This window comes from Mercurialis annua, linkage group LG4 (genome assembly GCF_937616625.2).
Source record: "Mercurialis annua linkage group LG4, ddMerAnnu1.2, whole genome shotgun sequence".
Classification (NCBI taxonomy): domain Eukaryota; kingdom Viridiplantae; phylum Streptophyta; class Magnoliopsida; order Malpighiales; family Euphorbiaceae; genus Mercurialis; species Mercurialis annua.
The window spans coordinates 33,106,381-33,121,890 of NC_065573.1; the positions used below are offsets into that span (position 1 = coordinate 33,106,381).

The 15,510-nt window shown below is 45.3% G+C and overlaps 1 protein-coding gene across 1 annotated transcript; it reads right to left on the minus strand.

Annotated features, from left to right (window-relative positions):
* Window positions 1–13,399: 13,399 nt before the first annotated feature.
* LOC126678613 (ankyrin repeat-containing protein BDA1-like) lies at window positions 13,400–14,084 on the minus strand. Its single transcript, XM_050373506.1, has 2 exons — window positions 13,518–14,084; window positions 13,400–13,426 (listed from the first exon to the last, which is right to left on the minus strand). Exons 1-2 carry the CDS (start codon window positions 14,082–14,084, stop codon window positions 13,400–13,402), a joined length of 594 nt encoding a protein of 197 aa, XP_050229463.1.
* Between the last annotated feature and the right edge of the window lie 1,426 nt (window positions 14,085–15,510).

The following is a 15,510-nucleotide window of genomic DNA, read 5'->3' on the forward strand; positions in this document are numbered from 1 at the left end:
TACATATTAAAAACCCACTAAATTAATATAATAAATTCAAAAATTGTTGATAACAGTTAGTTATTCGTAAGTTCTTTTATAACATTTAGCTTATAAATAATAAAATTTATAATCTAATAGATTTCCGCATTACATAATTTAATACACTTTTAAAATTAAAATAGCAATAAAAAAATGTTTAACCTTAAATTATTGCACGCCTTATACAAAAATTATAGATTATATGTAAAATATGGATAAGCATTGTACAATTATAATGTAAACTATACTTTCAAGTAAAAAGAAATTGGTCGAGTACAAATGAGAGTTTTAAGTAATTAAAGTTAAATATTAAAATACATGTGTAATATTAAGTGTTTTTAATATTTATATACATTTATATATCATTGAAATTTTGGGTAGAAAATTATATATTTTTATCTATTAACTACTATTAAATTTTAAAAGTTTATGTTTATTTTATTTTATTTTACAATTTAGTCTTTAACAAACGTTTTTCAATGAATTACTTTAGAGATATAACAATAAGATTTATTTACAGTTCAATTTAATAAGTTATCTTTTTTCAATTATTTGACTTGACATTTGAACAAATTCATATATGAAAAAAGACTGAGGAAGAGTAATTTAAAAAGTACAATAAGAGATGAGTGGCTGAAATTGTGTTTAATAGCGTATATACAAAATAATTTATTTAATAGTGTGAGTAAATATAAGATATTTTCATAAAATGCAAATTCATCGAGAATAATTATAAAAAATTATTTTATTATTTATATTATTTTATTAAACAATCTATATTTTTATACAATTTAAAATTTTAATATATATGTGGACCCCACCACGCGGGATTTCTGGATCCGCCACTGCGAGTAACCATCTTTAACTTTTTATAGTTTGGTAACCGTTTTGTAAAAAAAGATATAGATTCCACAATTTTTCGTGCAAAATAGCTGAATTTGAAAAGAGGATAAATGACCTTGAGTAATGGTCGAAGACGTAAGCGGGAAGTGCGGAAGCTTCAGCCGAGTATAACATAGTTTTAACCTCAAGGTTTTCTATTTGTTGTCTCAGGGCAACGTCCAGAGCTGTCAAGTTCTCTGCATTCCTTGCATGAATATCAACTCTCCGATCTAGTAACTGATGAATCACCAAAATAGATCCGAGCTGTAGTGACCTGCACACCACAAGCAGACGGAGGTCAGAAAGAACTCCGGTGGGGGTCACCGGACGTTCACTCCGACGCTCAAGTAAGATTTTAAGTAGAGGAAGAAGAAGAAGAGAAAAGAGAGTGCTTAGAGTAGAGAAAAAGAAAATTACCTAGGGTTTGTCCTTAAACCCTCTATTTATAGTTAGGGTTTAAGGACAAACCTGCCTTACTGGCAGGCTGTGAGCCCAGTGGTCCCAGAAATCAGTTATGCTGACGTGGTGGAATATCCTTGCGGGAGGCACGGGTTGTTAGGTGTGTCAGAGGGAACATTCCTCACGTACCTGTCAGAAGATCTTCTGTGGTCCCCGGATCTGGTACACGAGCGAGCGCTCTTTGGACAGGACCTCGGAGCCCGGATAACTTGGGAGTCAAGTTATCATGATTTCCGTATCTGGGAGCAGCTCAGAGCTCGGACCAGATGGTCCGGTTTTTCGGGCTCAGAGCTCGGGTAAGATTCTTGGTCCGACCTTATCAGGCATGATTGTCTCGGATGATGTTTGAATTCCCATCGATCCGGTGACCCCCCAAGTCATGCGTTCTATGATTTCAAGAAGGTCGGGAATTGTTACCAGGTCGGTGAAATGCTTGACTTAGCGATGTTCGTTCCTGGCGAGGTTGCTTCGCCCCTACTAGATGTGCTACGTTATCACTAGTCCCCCCCCAGTGCGTCGGATATTTATGTCCGAGATGGTGAGTTTATCCGGGTTATTAGGTCACGTGATTCTGGGCGTGCTTACTTTGTTTTTGAGTGATCTCTGACACCGAGCCGCTTGTCAGGGAGATGGGTGAGCTGAAACGGCTATGTGAAAAGACCTGTCCTTTCGAGTTGGCGTGCATGACAGCTGTTTGGGTGGGTGTCTTAAATGGCGGTTGTGCTTCAGCGCACGTCTCAGCCACGTGTTTAGCAGTTATTGCTAGTGCAATTTTCTAGGAGGCGTTATGAGTGGAAAGAGAGAGAAAATTAAAAGGCGTGTCCTTTCAATTTCCCTCTCTTTTCAGTTATAAAATGTTTTTTTCAAACACTTAGAAACTTTTTACATTCTCTCTCAGTTTTTTGAATTCTTATTTTGCTCTGAAAAAATTCCTCTGCTCTTTGTCTTCTCCAGATTCCATCGTTTCTCTGAGTTTATCGAGTTTTCTGTGTTTCTGCTTTATTGTAAGAGAACTTCCTTGGTGCTGTTTTACTGAAGTTTCCCTCGCTGCCATTGCTTCCTCTGCCCAGGGATCATCTACGCTTTCGAGTTTTTCTCAAGGATTCTTCTGTGCTATATACAAGTAAGCGTTTCTGATTTTGTTTTAGTTTCTGTGTTGTAATTTCTAGCTTAGATGTATGTGTTCTTGGTGACATTCCGTTGCATGATGTTTTGGATTCTGTTTTCCTTGTGAATTTCTCTGCGTTACTGTATTTGATTCTGGATTAGGTATTTTGGCTGTGTTTGATTTAGTTTTCTTTGTGATTTCCTCTGTTCTCTGTTTTGTGTTTTCTGTTTGGGATTTTTGGTTTTCTAGAGTTCTGGATTAACTCGTTTTGTTTGTTTTAGTGTCTGTGAGTGATGACATGTACTGCTAAGTGATGTTCTTGATTTCCAGTATTTTATTTGCTTTTGTGTGTTCTGAGTTTTATGTTTTTCGTTTGAAGAATGAGTTTCCAGAATTTCTGGGAATTCATTTCGATGTTCTTCATGTTCTGATGGTTTCACCCCTTAGGAATTCTGTCTTTGATCTGTAATTTTGATTTTTCTACGCGTTTGTCTAGTTTTTCCATTTGGAACTCGTCTCATCCGAGCTAGTTTCTGTGTCTTTTAGGTATGTCGGGTGAAACCTTAGATCGTGAAGAGGGGATGGGGTATGACGATCAAGACATGGGCACGGACGAACCATCCCTGGAGTTCGTGGTTATCCGCCCTCTCCGAGGTAATACCCCGGATGTAGAAGAGACCGGTCCTTCTCGACCTCCTCAGCTCGGAAGAGGCAAAAGTAAAGATACCATCCCGGACACCGGTGAGAAGGCCGGTGATCGCGATATCAAGGCCTCGCGGTGCACCGTGGGTTTCTTGCAAGCTGTACGAGGAGCTTTTGGCATCCCTGCTGAATACGAGCTCGCTCTGGTCCCGGAAGGAAAGAGGCTGAACGATGTTCCCCCGGCCAATTCCATCATGCTGACACTGGAGCACTTGCAGTCCGGGATTCGGTTTCCACTGCTCGAGCATTACAAGGAGTTAAGCCGGTACTTCGAGGTGCCCTTGTCGCAGATTCACCCCAATGGGGTTCGACACTACAGTTGCTTTTTGAAGCTTTGCGAGAAGACTGGGGTGGTTCCCAGCATGAGGTTATTCTGCTGTTTATACCTCATGTCTCTGAAGGACCAGAACCACTTCGCGTACCTGCGGTTCCGGAGTGAAAGAAAAGCTGTTCCCGGGGGGTTGATCTCCGGAGTGATTGATTCACTCCGGGATTTCAAGGAAGATTACTTTCTAATTTCCCATCCTTCGGCCTTTGATGGGATGGGTACCTCGTGGGTAACCAAATGCTACAAGCCGGAGAAGTGGTTCCACATCCCGGGACCTCTGGAGGATAACGATATCGCGGCCCTTCGGGATGATGCACCCCCGGGGAAAAAAGCACAAGCTGATGACTTGTGCCCGAAGCTTGCTTTTGACTACTGGAAGAATTCGGCGCCCGGTGCTGGGGGTTTGTGATTTGCTCTGTAGTTTTTTTTTTTTTTTTTTTTTTTTTTTTTTTTTTTTTTTTACGTGTCCGAAGCTTGTCTTGTTGTTTTTTACCTTGAACTTTGTTACTTGTGTGATTACTGACTTTGTTGTGTATGTTTTTATCGCAGTGAACAATATTGATTTGAGCAAGTTGGCTGGCAAGAAAAGAAAGAGGCCGGCGAGCCGAGGTGTGACACCGGCCCCTCCTCCCCCTTCCCGAGTTGCCGAGGTGCCTAAGTCGCCGGCTGCCGAGGCACCTGCTGCCAAGGGTGTTCCTGAAGAGCCCCTACGGGGTGTTGATGCTGTCCCCCTCCGGGTTCGTTTGCCGGAGGGGATCGAGGTGCCGGCGGGTGCCGAACCAGTGGGGAACATCCCTTTTGTGAATCTGGACTCCACCGAGACGGTGGACGGTCCAGTTCGGGGCCCAGCTGATCCCCAGGGAGAAACTCCCGTGCCCGTCGGGCAGAGTTCCCGAGCTCCTCCATCCAGGGTGCCGGACCTCCCAGAGATCTCGTCGGGGTCGAGTGCTTCGGCTCCGGGTCCTCAGACCATCACTCGAGCAAGCTTTGCCGAGTGGGTCAGCAGGCATAATGATGGTCGGCGGGCGACCTTGCATGATCTGGTCATTGCGGGCGACGTTGCTCGTGTGACCACTCTTCCTGCTGACCGGGAGCACTACAAGTCCCACAAGCCTGAGAACTTGTGGGCTGCAGTTTCCTCCCTCTGCCTCCAGGTAAATATCTTGTATTCTCCTCTTTTTATTTGTTTTGTCTTTGTTTTTATTTTGACTTGTGTTTTTTGTTTATTGCAGGCCTCGCAGATGGCCTACATGGCCGATCAAAACCAGAGCAAGGTGGAGATCGACCTGACACTGGCCAAGGACCTTCTTCTGACCGAGAAGAAGAGGGCCCGGGAAGCCGAGAGGAGGGCTTCCGAGGCAGAGAAGAAAGCTTCTGAGGGGGCTGCCCTGGTTGCTACGCTGGAGTCTCAATTGAAGAGCTCCGAGGATCGCCGGGCTGAGGATCTCGGTATGCTGGAGAAGCTGCGAGCTGAGGTGGCTCAACTCGAGAATGACAGAGTCCTGGCCCGGGACGATTTCACCAAGCAGCTGGCCGACTTGACAACTCGGAACGATCTGGCTTCTAAGGGTCTTCGGGTGACCGTGGCCGACCAGAAGAAGCAGATCGACGAGATCACCCAGCGGGCTGAGAGGGCGGAGGCCGAGGTGAAGGAAGTCACAAGCCGGGAAGAGAAGATCTATGACGACTTTCGCCGCATCCTCTATGTCAGCGAGGTCCAGGCGGGTGAATATGTCCGAGGTCGATTCGGAGCCGAGCTGGATGTTTCCGACTTCGTGCTGGATATCGAGGAATTGGGTCGGCGGGCCAAGGAGCTGCCTGAAGATTATGATGTGCCTGCCGACATCGAGGACTACCTTGCCGATGATCAGGGTCCGAGCTCCGACCCCCCAAGATAGCTTTAACTTAGATAGTTTTATTTTGTAAATTTCAAACAATGTTTTCTTTTGTATTTTTTGGAATATTGAGCTTCGAGCTCTCTTTTGTAAGTTTGGATATTTTCTTCCGTATATACTTGTTTTTTCTGAATGAATTTTTCCATTGTTTTTTTTTTTTTTTTTTTTGTAATGTTGAGCTCCGAGCTCCTTTGTTATGCTTTGAATATTTTTGCAAAGTTTGGTCACTTTGGCTTTACTATATATATCTTGTTTTTTACTTGCCTATGTTCTCTTTGTTACACTCGTGTTATTTCTTTGAATGATGTTTTTGTTTTCTATCTTTGAAAATTTTGGTTAAGTATGTGACAACACGTTTGCATGCTTAACGCAAACTAGTTTCCGAGCAGGCTCCAGTAGTGTGGGCTCTTTTCTAGCCTCTTGTTTTCATATGTTGGTTCTTGACTTAGGCGTGGGGTTTAAAAAATACCAGGATAGGTTTTTAGTTGTTCATAGACCAAGTTTAAGCAAGTTGCTCGGTGTGGATAGCCTATTGTCTTGGGACAACCCGGAGTTGTTGTTGCTCGGGGTCGAGAATTGTTCGTAGTACGTTGGTGGCACCTAGCCCGCTGGTGGCTTATAGCTCGCTGGTGGCACATAGCCCGTAGATGGCACATAGCCCGTAGACGGCACATAGCCCGCTGGTGGCACATAGCCCGTAGATGGCACATAGCCCGCTGGTGGCACATAGCCCGTAGATGGCACATAGCCCGCTGGTGGCACATAGCCCGTAGATGGCACATAGCCCGTAGACGGCACATAGCCCGCTGGTGGCACATAGCCCGTAGATGGCACATAGCCCGCTGGTGGCACATAGCCCGTAGATGGCACATAGCCCGCTGGTGGCACATAGCCCGCTGGTGGCACATAGCCCGCTGGTGGCACATAGCCCGTAGATGGCACATAGCCCGCTGGTGGCACATAGCCCGCTGGTGGCACATAGCCCGTAGATTTTTTACCGAGTAGAGTGCTCGGGTTTTGGAAAAGACATAAATTCTTTTTAATCTTTTTTATTCATTGAGGGGAAAAACTTATGTTTGAGTTTTACAAAGGCCTAACTCAAACATAAGTGAAAAAACCCCTAGGTACCTCGAAAAGTAAAACAAGTAACTACTGATAGTATTTCCGAAGAACCTGGGAGTTCCAAGTTCTCGGGAGCACTCTGCCCGACATGTGTGCTATTTTATAAGCTCCTGCTCGTCCGACCTCAGTGACTCGATAGGGGCCTTCCCAGTTAGGTTCGAGCTTTCCCACTCCAGCATTTCCCTTAGCAATGTCTGCCCGTCGTAGGACCAGATCGCCGACTTGGAAACTCAAGGGTTTAACTCTCTTGTTATGATACTTAGCCATTCTTTGCTTGTATGCTTCGATTCTTAGCGCTGCCTGTTCTCTTCGCTCTTCCAGCAGGTCTAAGCATAATTTCTGTTCTTCCTCGTTCTTAGCCTCATCGAAGAATTGGACCCTTAAAGTTGGCATCCCGATTTCCACCGGTATCATTGCCTCGCACCCATATGTTAGAGAAAACGGGGTGTCTCCTGTGCCTGCCCTTGGCGTGGTTCTGTAAGCCCAAATGACCTTCGGTAGCTCTTCCAGCCACTGTCTGTCGAACTCCCCTAGCCTGGCCTTGAGCCCTTTTAGGATCGTCCGGTTGGTTACTTCAGTCATCCCATTGCTCTGCGGGTGAACTACTGACGTGAAGCGCAGGTCAATGTGCAAGTCGTTGCAAAATTCCTTGAAGGCTCGGCAGTTGAACTGCTTTCCGTTATCAGTTACCAACGCTCTGGGTATACCGAAACGACACACAATTTGCCTCCAGAAGAAATCCCGGATCCGAGCTTCTGTGATGGTGCTCACTGCCTCTACCTCGAGCCACTTAGTAAAGTGATCTACTGCCACTATCAAGAACTTTTTCTGCCCCGTGGTTGGCGTGAAAGGCCCCAGGATGTCAATTCCCCATGTTGCAAATGGCCAAGGACTTGTAATAGGACACTGCTCTGTAGTAGGAGTATGTCGGATATTCTGGTGTCTCTGGCAGTTCTCACACTTCTTTACTATCTCCTCTGCTTGCTTAACCATCAGGGGCCAGTAGTAGCCCTGCAACACTGCTTTCTTGGCCAACATGCGAGGAGCTATGTGTGCCCCGCAAATACCCTCATGTATCTCTCTCAACACATACTCTCCTTCCTCAGCTGTCAAGCATCTCGACCACGGGTGGGTGAATGACTTTCTGTACAAGACTCCGTCGAGGAACGCGTAGTACGGAGCTTGTCGCAAGATTTTGTAGGCTTTATCTCTGTTTTCTGGCAGAGTTCCATCCATCAGGTAGTGGGCTATACCTTGCATCCAGTTTTCCAAAGGCTGAGTTAGAAAAATGGTTTCATAGTTGTCGATACTGGAATGCTTTTGAACAGAGAAATGGACTCCTGGCATCTTTTCGTTCACTGTTGCTGCTTTGGCCAATACATCGGCCTCTTGATTTTCCAAACGAGGAACTTGCTCTATTACCCATTTTCCTCCGAGCTCCTGAATCTTGTTCAAGAAGAACTTGACTCTGTCCACGTATCTCCTCATTTCCGAATCCCGAGCTTCAAAAGTACCCAGAGTTTGACAAACGACTAACTGAGAATCACTCCTTATCGTTACGTGTTCGGCTTTGACCACGTTTACCATTCTCAATCCGATCAGCAGAGCCTCATATTCCGCGGCATTGTTGGATGCCGGGAAATCAAATTTTACCGAGCTCCGGAGTGTGACTCCGTGAGGGCCTTTCAAGACTACGCCTGCCCCCGATCCATCCAGATTTGATGCCCCGTCGACTTCTAAGACCCACCGTAGGAGTCGTTCGTCAGGTTCTTCAGGTTGGTCGCTTGCAGTGGTCTCAGCTATGAAATCTGCCAGTACTTGTGCTTTCAGAGCCGGTCTTGGTTCGTACCGGATGTCATATCCTCCCAGCTGGACCGACCAGCTAACTAGCCGTCCCGACATCTCTGGCCTCTGCAGCGCCTTTCTCAGAGGTTGGTTTGTACGTACTACGATGATGTGAGCCTCGAAATATCTCCTTAGTTTTTCCGCCGCCACCTTCAATGCCAAAGCAAATTTCTCAATTTTTGGGTATCTGACCTCCGGGCCTTTCAAGACCCTGCTGAGATAATAAACCGGGGTTTGCAGACCCTTATCCTCCTTCACCAGGACTGCCGCTGCTGTCTCGTCATTCACCGAGAGATACAAGTATAAGATTTCCCCAGGCTCAGGTCTACCCAACACCGGGGGTGTGCTGAGGTAAACCTTCAGCTCTTCAAAAGCTGCGTTACACTCCTCTGTCCACTTGAAATTCTTTGTATTCTTCAGGATTTTGAAGAATGGCAAACATCGTTTGGCCGAGCAACTCATGAATCTGCCCAATGCCGTTACTCTCCCATTCAACTTTTGTACCTCCTTTACCGAGCTGGGTGCTTTCATGCTCATTACTGCCTCGATTTTCTCCGGGTTGGCCTCAATGCCTTTCTCCGAGATGAGATGCCCTAGAAATTTCCCCGAGCGTACTGCGAAAACGCACTTTTCCGGGTTCAGCTTAAGGTTAAAACCTTTCAGCTTTTCAAAAGTTTCTGCCAGATCCGCTGCATGTTCCTCGATTCCTCTAGATTTCACGACTATGTCATCCACATAAACCTCGACGTTCTTGCCTAGTTGATCTTTAAAAACATGATTCATGAGTCTTTGATAGGTTGCCCCAGCATTTTTTAAACCAAAAGGCATTTTCTTGTAGCAATAGGTCCCCAGATCCGTTGTGAAAGCTGTTTTTTCTTCGTCATCTTTACTCATCGGGATCTGGTGATATCCCTGCGAAGCATCTAAGAAGGCATAGACCGCAAACCCGCATGTTGCGTCCACCAGTTGGTCAATGTTTGGCAGAGGAAAACTGTCCTTTGGGCAGGCATTGTTTAGATCTGTGAAATCTATACAAAGCCTCCATCTACCGTTGGACTTCTTGATCAAGACTACGTTAGCCAGCCATTCAGGGTAGTCCACTTTCCTGATGAACCCGGCTTTCAAGAGCTTCTCCACTTCATCTCGGATGGCAATCTGTTTCTCTAGAGAGAAAGTTCTTTTCTTTTGCTTGACAGGTTTGCATTTCGCATCCACATTTAACTTGTGCGAGATGATCTTAGGGTCTACCCCCCCAATATCCTCTGACTTGTTGGTGAACTCCTCCACGTACTGTTTTATCCGAGCTATGATAGCCTCCCGGTGCTCGTCTGGCCAATCTACCCCCAGCTTTACATACATCTCGGATCCCTCTGTAAGTTCAATCGTTTCTAAGTTTTCTCGGGGTTTCTGAGCTTTTTTCTCTCTGATGAGCAGCTCGGGTGTATCGATGTTCATCGTTTCCACCGTGCTGCCCATAGTGGCCATGTAACATTGCCTAGATAGGGTTTGGTTTCCCCTGATAGTTATGACCTCGTTTTCCACTGGGATTTTCATCATCAAGTAACGAATACTAGTCACTGCACCTGTGCTATACAACATAGGTCTACCAAGAATACCATTATAAGCAAGAGGCATGTCAACTATCATGAACAGTGAACGTACCTTCCGTGTTGGTTCCGCCAGGATTCCCTCTGTTCCGTCCTCCTGGGGTATTTCGATGCCGAGCTCCAGATCCAGCTCGACCATGCCCTCTGGGGTAACTGGAGCTCCCCCCAGCCCCAGGAGAGGAATATTCACAGGCTTGAGGTCAGTCTTGGATCCTCCCATTGTCAAAAAGACTGACAGAGTCAACAAGTTAACCGAGCTTCCATCGTCTACCAGCAATCGTTTTACCCATTTCGATCCAATGATGGCGGATACGATCAAGGCGTCTTCATGAGGAAAATCTACTCCTTTCGCATCCTCTGGCCCGAAAACAATGTTAGGCCATGGCGTCCCAGTAGATACCGACATGACCATCTTTTGCTTTTTCTTTCTGCGCTTGCGACCATATTCGGACTCTGAGGTTCCTCCCGAGATTGTGTTAATTACCCCCGTGACTTGTGTTTTCTTTGATGGGGATTGGGCCTCCCTACTCCCCCCGGGCTCCGACCTGACCGAGTTGACCCTCGTATTTCCTCGGTCTTGGCCCTCCTTGGCCACAACAAAATGTTGTAATCGCCCCTGGCAGACCAACTTGTCTATTTCACTTCGCAAACGTCCGCACTCCTCTGTTTCGTGGCCATAACCATCATGAAAATCACAGAACTTGGATCGGTCTCCATCTTTCACTAGCCTCGGCGGGTAACGAATCTCTTCGTTGTTGTGCTTGATCCAGGATAGAATTTGTTCCCTCGGAGTATTGAGTGGTACATACTGTCTCGGTACTCCTGCTCGATCTACATATCCTTCCGTTCCTCCTCCAATACTGAAACTTGGCTTAGTACCAGGCCCCGTACTTGGCGGACTGGTTTGAGCATTGAATGGTTTGTTACCTCTGTACCCCGAAGTCTCGTTCAGAGGTCGGTACCGATCTTGGTTACGGTTAGATCCCTGAGTATTCTGCGTTTTACTGGGAACCGGGCTAGCCGTCCCGTAAGACTTCCTCTGCCTTTCCTCGTCGAGATTGATATAATTCCAAGCCCTGTCCATCAACTCGGTGTAAGTGTCAACCGGGTTGGTGATCAGGCTGTCTCGGAAGACTTGCATGCTGGTGTTATCTTTCATAGCATCGATGGCTGTATCATCGTTCAAATCTTCTATCATGATCGCCTCGGCATTGAACCGAGCAATGTAAGCTTTCAAACTTTCTCCCTGCTTTTGAAAGCATTTCTTCAAATCACTGGATCTTTTCTTTCGTTCGATACTCGGGGCAAAATGAGTTTTGAAAGCCATAGCGAGCTCCCTGAAACTGGTAATAGAGCCCTCCTTGAGGTTCTGGTACCACTTTTGCGCCGCATCGCTCAACGTTGAAGGGAACACTTTGCACACCGTGGCGTCCGAGACACTTTGAACTCCCATGGCAACCTGAAAGCAACTTAAATGAGTCATCGGGTCGGATTTACCGTTATATCTGTCAATGGGCGGATATTTAAACTTATCTGGAAATGGGTCATCCCATATAGCCTTTGACAAAGGGCTAGCAATGCCACAGGTAGTAAAAGGTCGAGACTCTGCCTTGTGCCCTTTGTGCCTATCTAGCTCGGCCTGGACCAGACGAGTAACCTCGTCATGCAAAGTTTTCTGATGCTGTGACGCTGCACCCGAGCTATGAACACTTTCTGCCCCGTTTCTCCTGACCGGTGGAGCTCCTGCTCTCGCGGTCCGCAGAGGATCTGCCTCCGGGTCTGGGTCTCCCCTCCCCAAGCCAGCGTCTCCGCGCTGTGTCCCCGGTGGTAGATTCTCGTCTTGCACCCCCTCCCTTCGAGGAGGAGGAGGATCATTCCGACCTTCGTCTCTCGGAAAAGGGCGATCATGCCGACCTTCGTCTCTCGGCAGAGGGCGATCATGCCGACCTTCGTCTCTCGGCAGAGGGCGATCATGCCGACCTTCGTCTCTCGGCAAATTAGTGTCACGATGATCCTCGCCTCTTGGTGCTTGATGCTCTGTGGGACCCCTAGGTCTGGGTCGTGGGTGGTCGCTCCGACCTTCTTCTCTCGGAGGACGACCATCCTGAAACTCAGCAGCTTGGGATGGAGGGACCCCAGGGGTGGCCGAGGGATTGTAACTTGGGTAATACTGGGACATGACTGCAAAGTGCATCTGCTGGGCCTGGTGCAGCTGGCGAGCCATGTATTCTAAATATTCTTGAGCTTGTAAGACCGCCGGAGGTATATCTTGCCCAGAAGTTGTTCCTGTTCCCGTAGCCACCAGTGTAGCGTCTACCGGGAAGTTGAGTTGAGTGGGAGACAAGGTATTGTGGAGGAAACTTTGAGGCACGGTGGTTCCTGGGGTTGATAAGTGGGTGTGACTTGCATCTGAAGCAAAAGGGTTCGCCCTTGGATAGTTTTCCAACCCATATAAAGGCACAAATCCAGCTCCACTGCCGGAAGCCCTGGATCCTCCCACCTGAGCATTCGCCGGAGGAGTTAAGCCAGTGATCACAGAGGTCCGACCACTAGCAGAGACTCCACCAACCAAGTTAGCATCGGTAACCGTAGTTCCCAGAGGATCTACCCTGTCCAAAACAGGATCATCAGCCATTGTTTCTTGTCAAGATCTGATCAGCAACGTCAAGAGAACCAGAGTAGAACAGGGGAATACAAAACGGTTTCCCACAGACGGCGCCAAGTGATGAATCACCAAAATAGATCCGAGCTGTAGTGACCTGCACACCACAAGCAGACGGAGGTCAGAAAGAACTCCGGTGGGGGTCACCGGACGTTCACTCCGACGCTCAAGTAAGATTTTAAGTAGAGGAAGAAGAAGAAGAGAAAAGAGAGTGCTTAGAGTAGAGAAAAAGAAAATTACCTAGGGTTTGTCCTTAAACCCTCTATTTATAGTTAGGGTTTAAGGACAAACCTGCCTTGCTGGCAGGCTGTGAGCCCAGTGGTCCCAGAAATCAGTTATGCTGACGTGGTGGAATATCCTTGCGGGAGGCACGGGTTGTTAGGTGTGTCAGAGGGAACATTCCTCACGTACCTGTCAGAAGATCTTCTGTGGTCCCCGGATCTGGTACACGAGCGAGCGCTCTTTGGACAGGACCTCGGAGCCCGGATAACTTGGGAGTCAAGTTATCATGATTTCCGTATCTGGGAGCAGCTCAGAGCTCGGACCAGATGGTCCGGTTTTTCGGGCTCAGAGCTCGGGTAAGATTCTTGGTCCGACCTTATCAGGCATGATTGTCTCGGATGATGTTTGAATTCCCATCGATCCGGTGACCCCCCAAGTCATGCGTTCTATGATTTCAAGAAGGTCGGGAATTGTTACCAGGTCGGTGAAATGCTTGACTTAGCGATGTTCGTTCCTGGCGAGGTTGCTTCGCCCCTACTAGATGTGCTACGTTATCAGTAACAATCTCACAAACTGCATAATGGAGAATTACATCAACGGTCCAAATCAATTCAAAGCTAAAAAAACAAATATAAAAGAAAGAACTTTTTTAATGAGCTAATACATGGGTATGGTTTCTGATTGTTGCAATGTGCAATAATGTATTTCCTTCCACATCCTGTTGATTGAGGACTCTTGCATGGCAGACCCATTTCAGCAAGAATTCAAAAGCTTCACTCCTGTTATTTCTAAGAGCAATATGCAGAGCTGTCTCATTTCTGACAGTCAAATCTTGTATGGATTTCGGACAAACTGATAAAAACTTAGGCAGAAGCTCCATGTTTCCTAATGAAGCTGCATAATGCAAAGGAGTTATGCCTTCTCTTCCTTTGACACAGACAAGCTCACCGTCAATCTCTAATAGCCCAAGAACCACCTGAGTATGCCTATTTTGCAGAGCAAGGTGAATGGGGCTAAACCCATCTCCGTTAAGCTTTCTTGAAAGCGAAGGCTTTAATCTCATTATTTCCGTGGCAAATTCAATCCGGCCGGAAGATGCAGCAACATGCAGAGGGGAGTTTACGTATGGAATGGCGTCGACATGCTCCAAAAGACACGGATCTTTGCGAATTAGTGAATATAAAGTATCAATATCTCCTTCTCGTGAAGCATTAACTAACTGCTGATTCATTGTATCCGCAAAAACAACTATGTTGTACGAAAACGTACCGAGAATAGTGTTTTGTTTATGTTTCTGAAAGTACTTCTTAAACTTCAAAATTGCCTATATTTATAACTTATTATTGCAAGAACTCGTTTTTTCTATTTCAGTGTTTACGCGGTTCGTATTATTTTATATTTTAAGAGTAATATTTCAAGAAATGAGAAAGAAATTACACAAGGAGAGTGATGGCCTCCTTGGATACCTCTAAAACATGTTATGAAATTTGACAAAATGTTGATTATAAAATTAAAAAACGATTTATAAATATTCTTTCTTCTGTCTTGTAGCTTATTTGTGTTATTATAAATTCTCATGAAAAACTTCTGAATTCTGATAGTATAATAAAGGAGTGTTGACCAATGAAGTAACTGTTAAGCAGTTATACGAGGTAATCATTGTATATGTCTTAAAATATTCGTGAATTAGGGACATATTCTGGGGATATTCTCTTTTCAGTATCAAACTTTCTGGATTTCTAAATGGCAGGAGAAAAAGAGAAGGAATCTCAGAATATTCATTGGTTTCTGTTCCTTTTTGTGGCAACTGATTGGTAGAATTGAATTTCATGGCAAGGCAGCAAAGAATCCAAAAGAGATGTTGGCATTTGGCAGATTACAAGACTTGGTTATAATGTTAATGTTATGAAAGTGACTCGTAATGGGAGAAATTGTAGCATAGTATGACGGCCATGTTTGGTTCATGGAATAAGTGCGGAATGGAATAGCTATTCCGTATAAAATGACAAATTTTTACTTTAGTTCATAGAATAGGTATTCTAAAGAATTGCTATTCCATGATTTTGTGGAATAAACACTCCTCTCAAAAACTAAAGAATGACTATTCCATTTCTTATGGAATAGCTATTTCTATTTCATGCTATTGTATTCCATGAACCAAACATGGCCTACATTGTAAGCAAATGTGTCACCCCATCCCTAATCAGAAATAAGTAACATACATACCTTGTAACAAAAAATAAAAGTAACACGATAAATGAAATTACGGATGCAGAATTTACAAAAAATGCGCTGATACCAATGATTAGCCCTGGCCATCGCCAGTTTCAGCTCGGAATCAGCGGTTTATGATTCTTATTTAATTGAAAATTACCGATTTTAGTTTTTGCCGATTTTAGGAAAATACTATTTAACCCAACAAATTTAACCCATCTTATTGTACCGCCATACGTGGCATATTTCTATTTGCTCAATTTCTATCTAAAAGTGTATGAATTTAAAAAAAAATGAAAGTTGGTGTATTTTTATAACATTATCCCTAAAAATAATAGTTGGCTTATCTAAATAAAACTATAACGAAACAGTATAACCATTCTATAAAATACCTATCAATTCGAGTATGAAGCTAAGTGCTACATCATAGGGGTCATCAATAA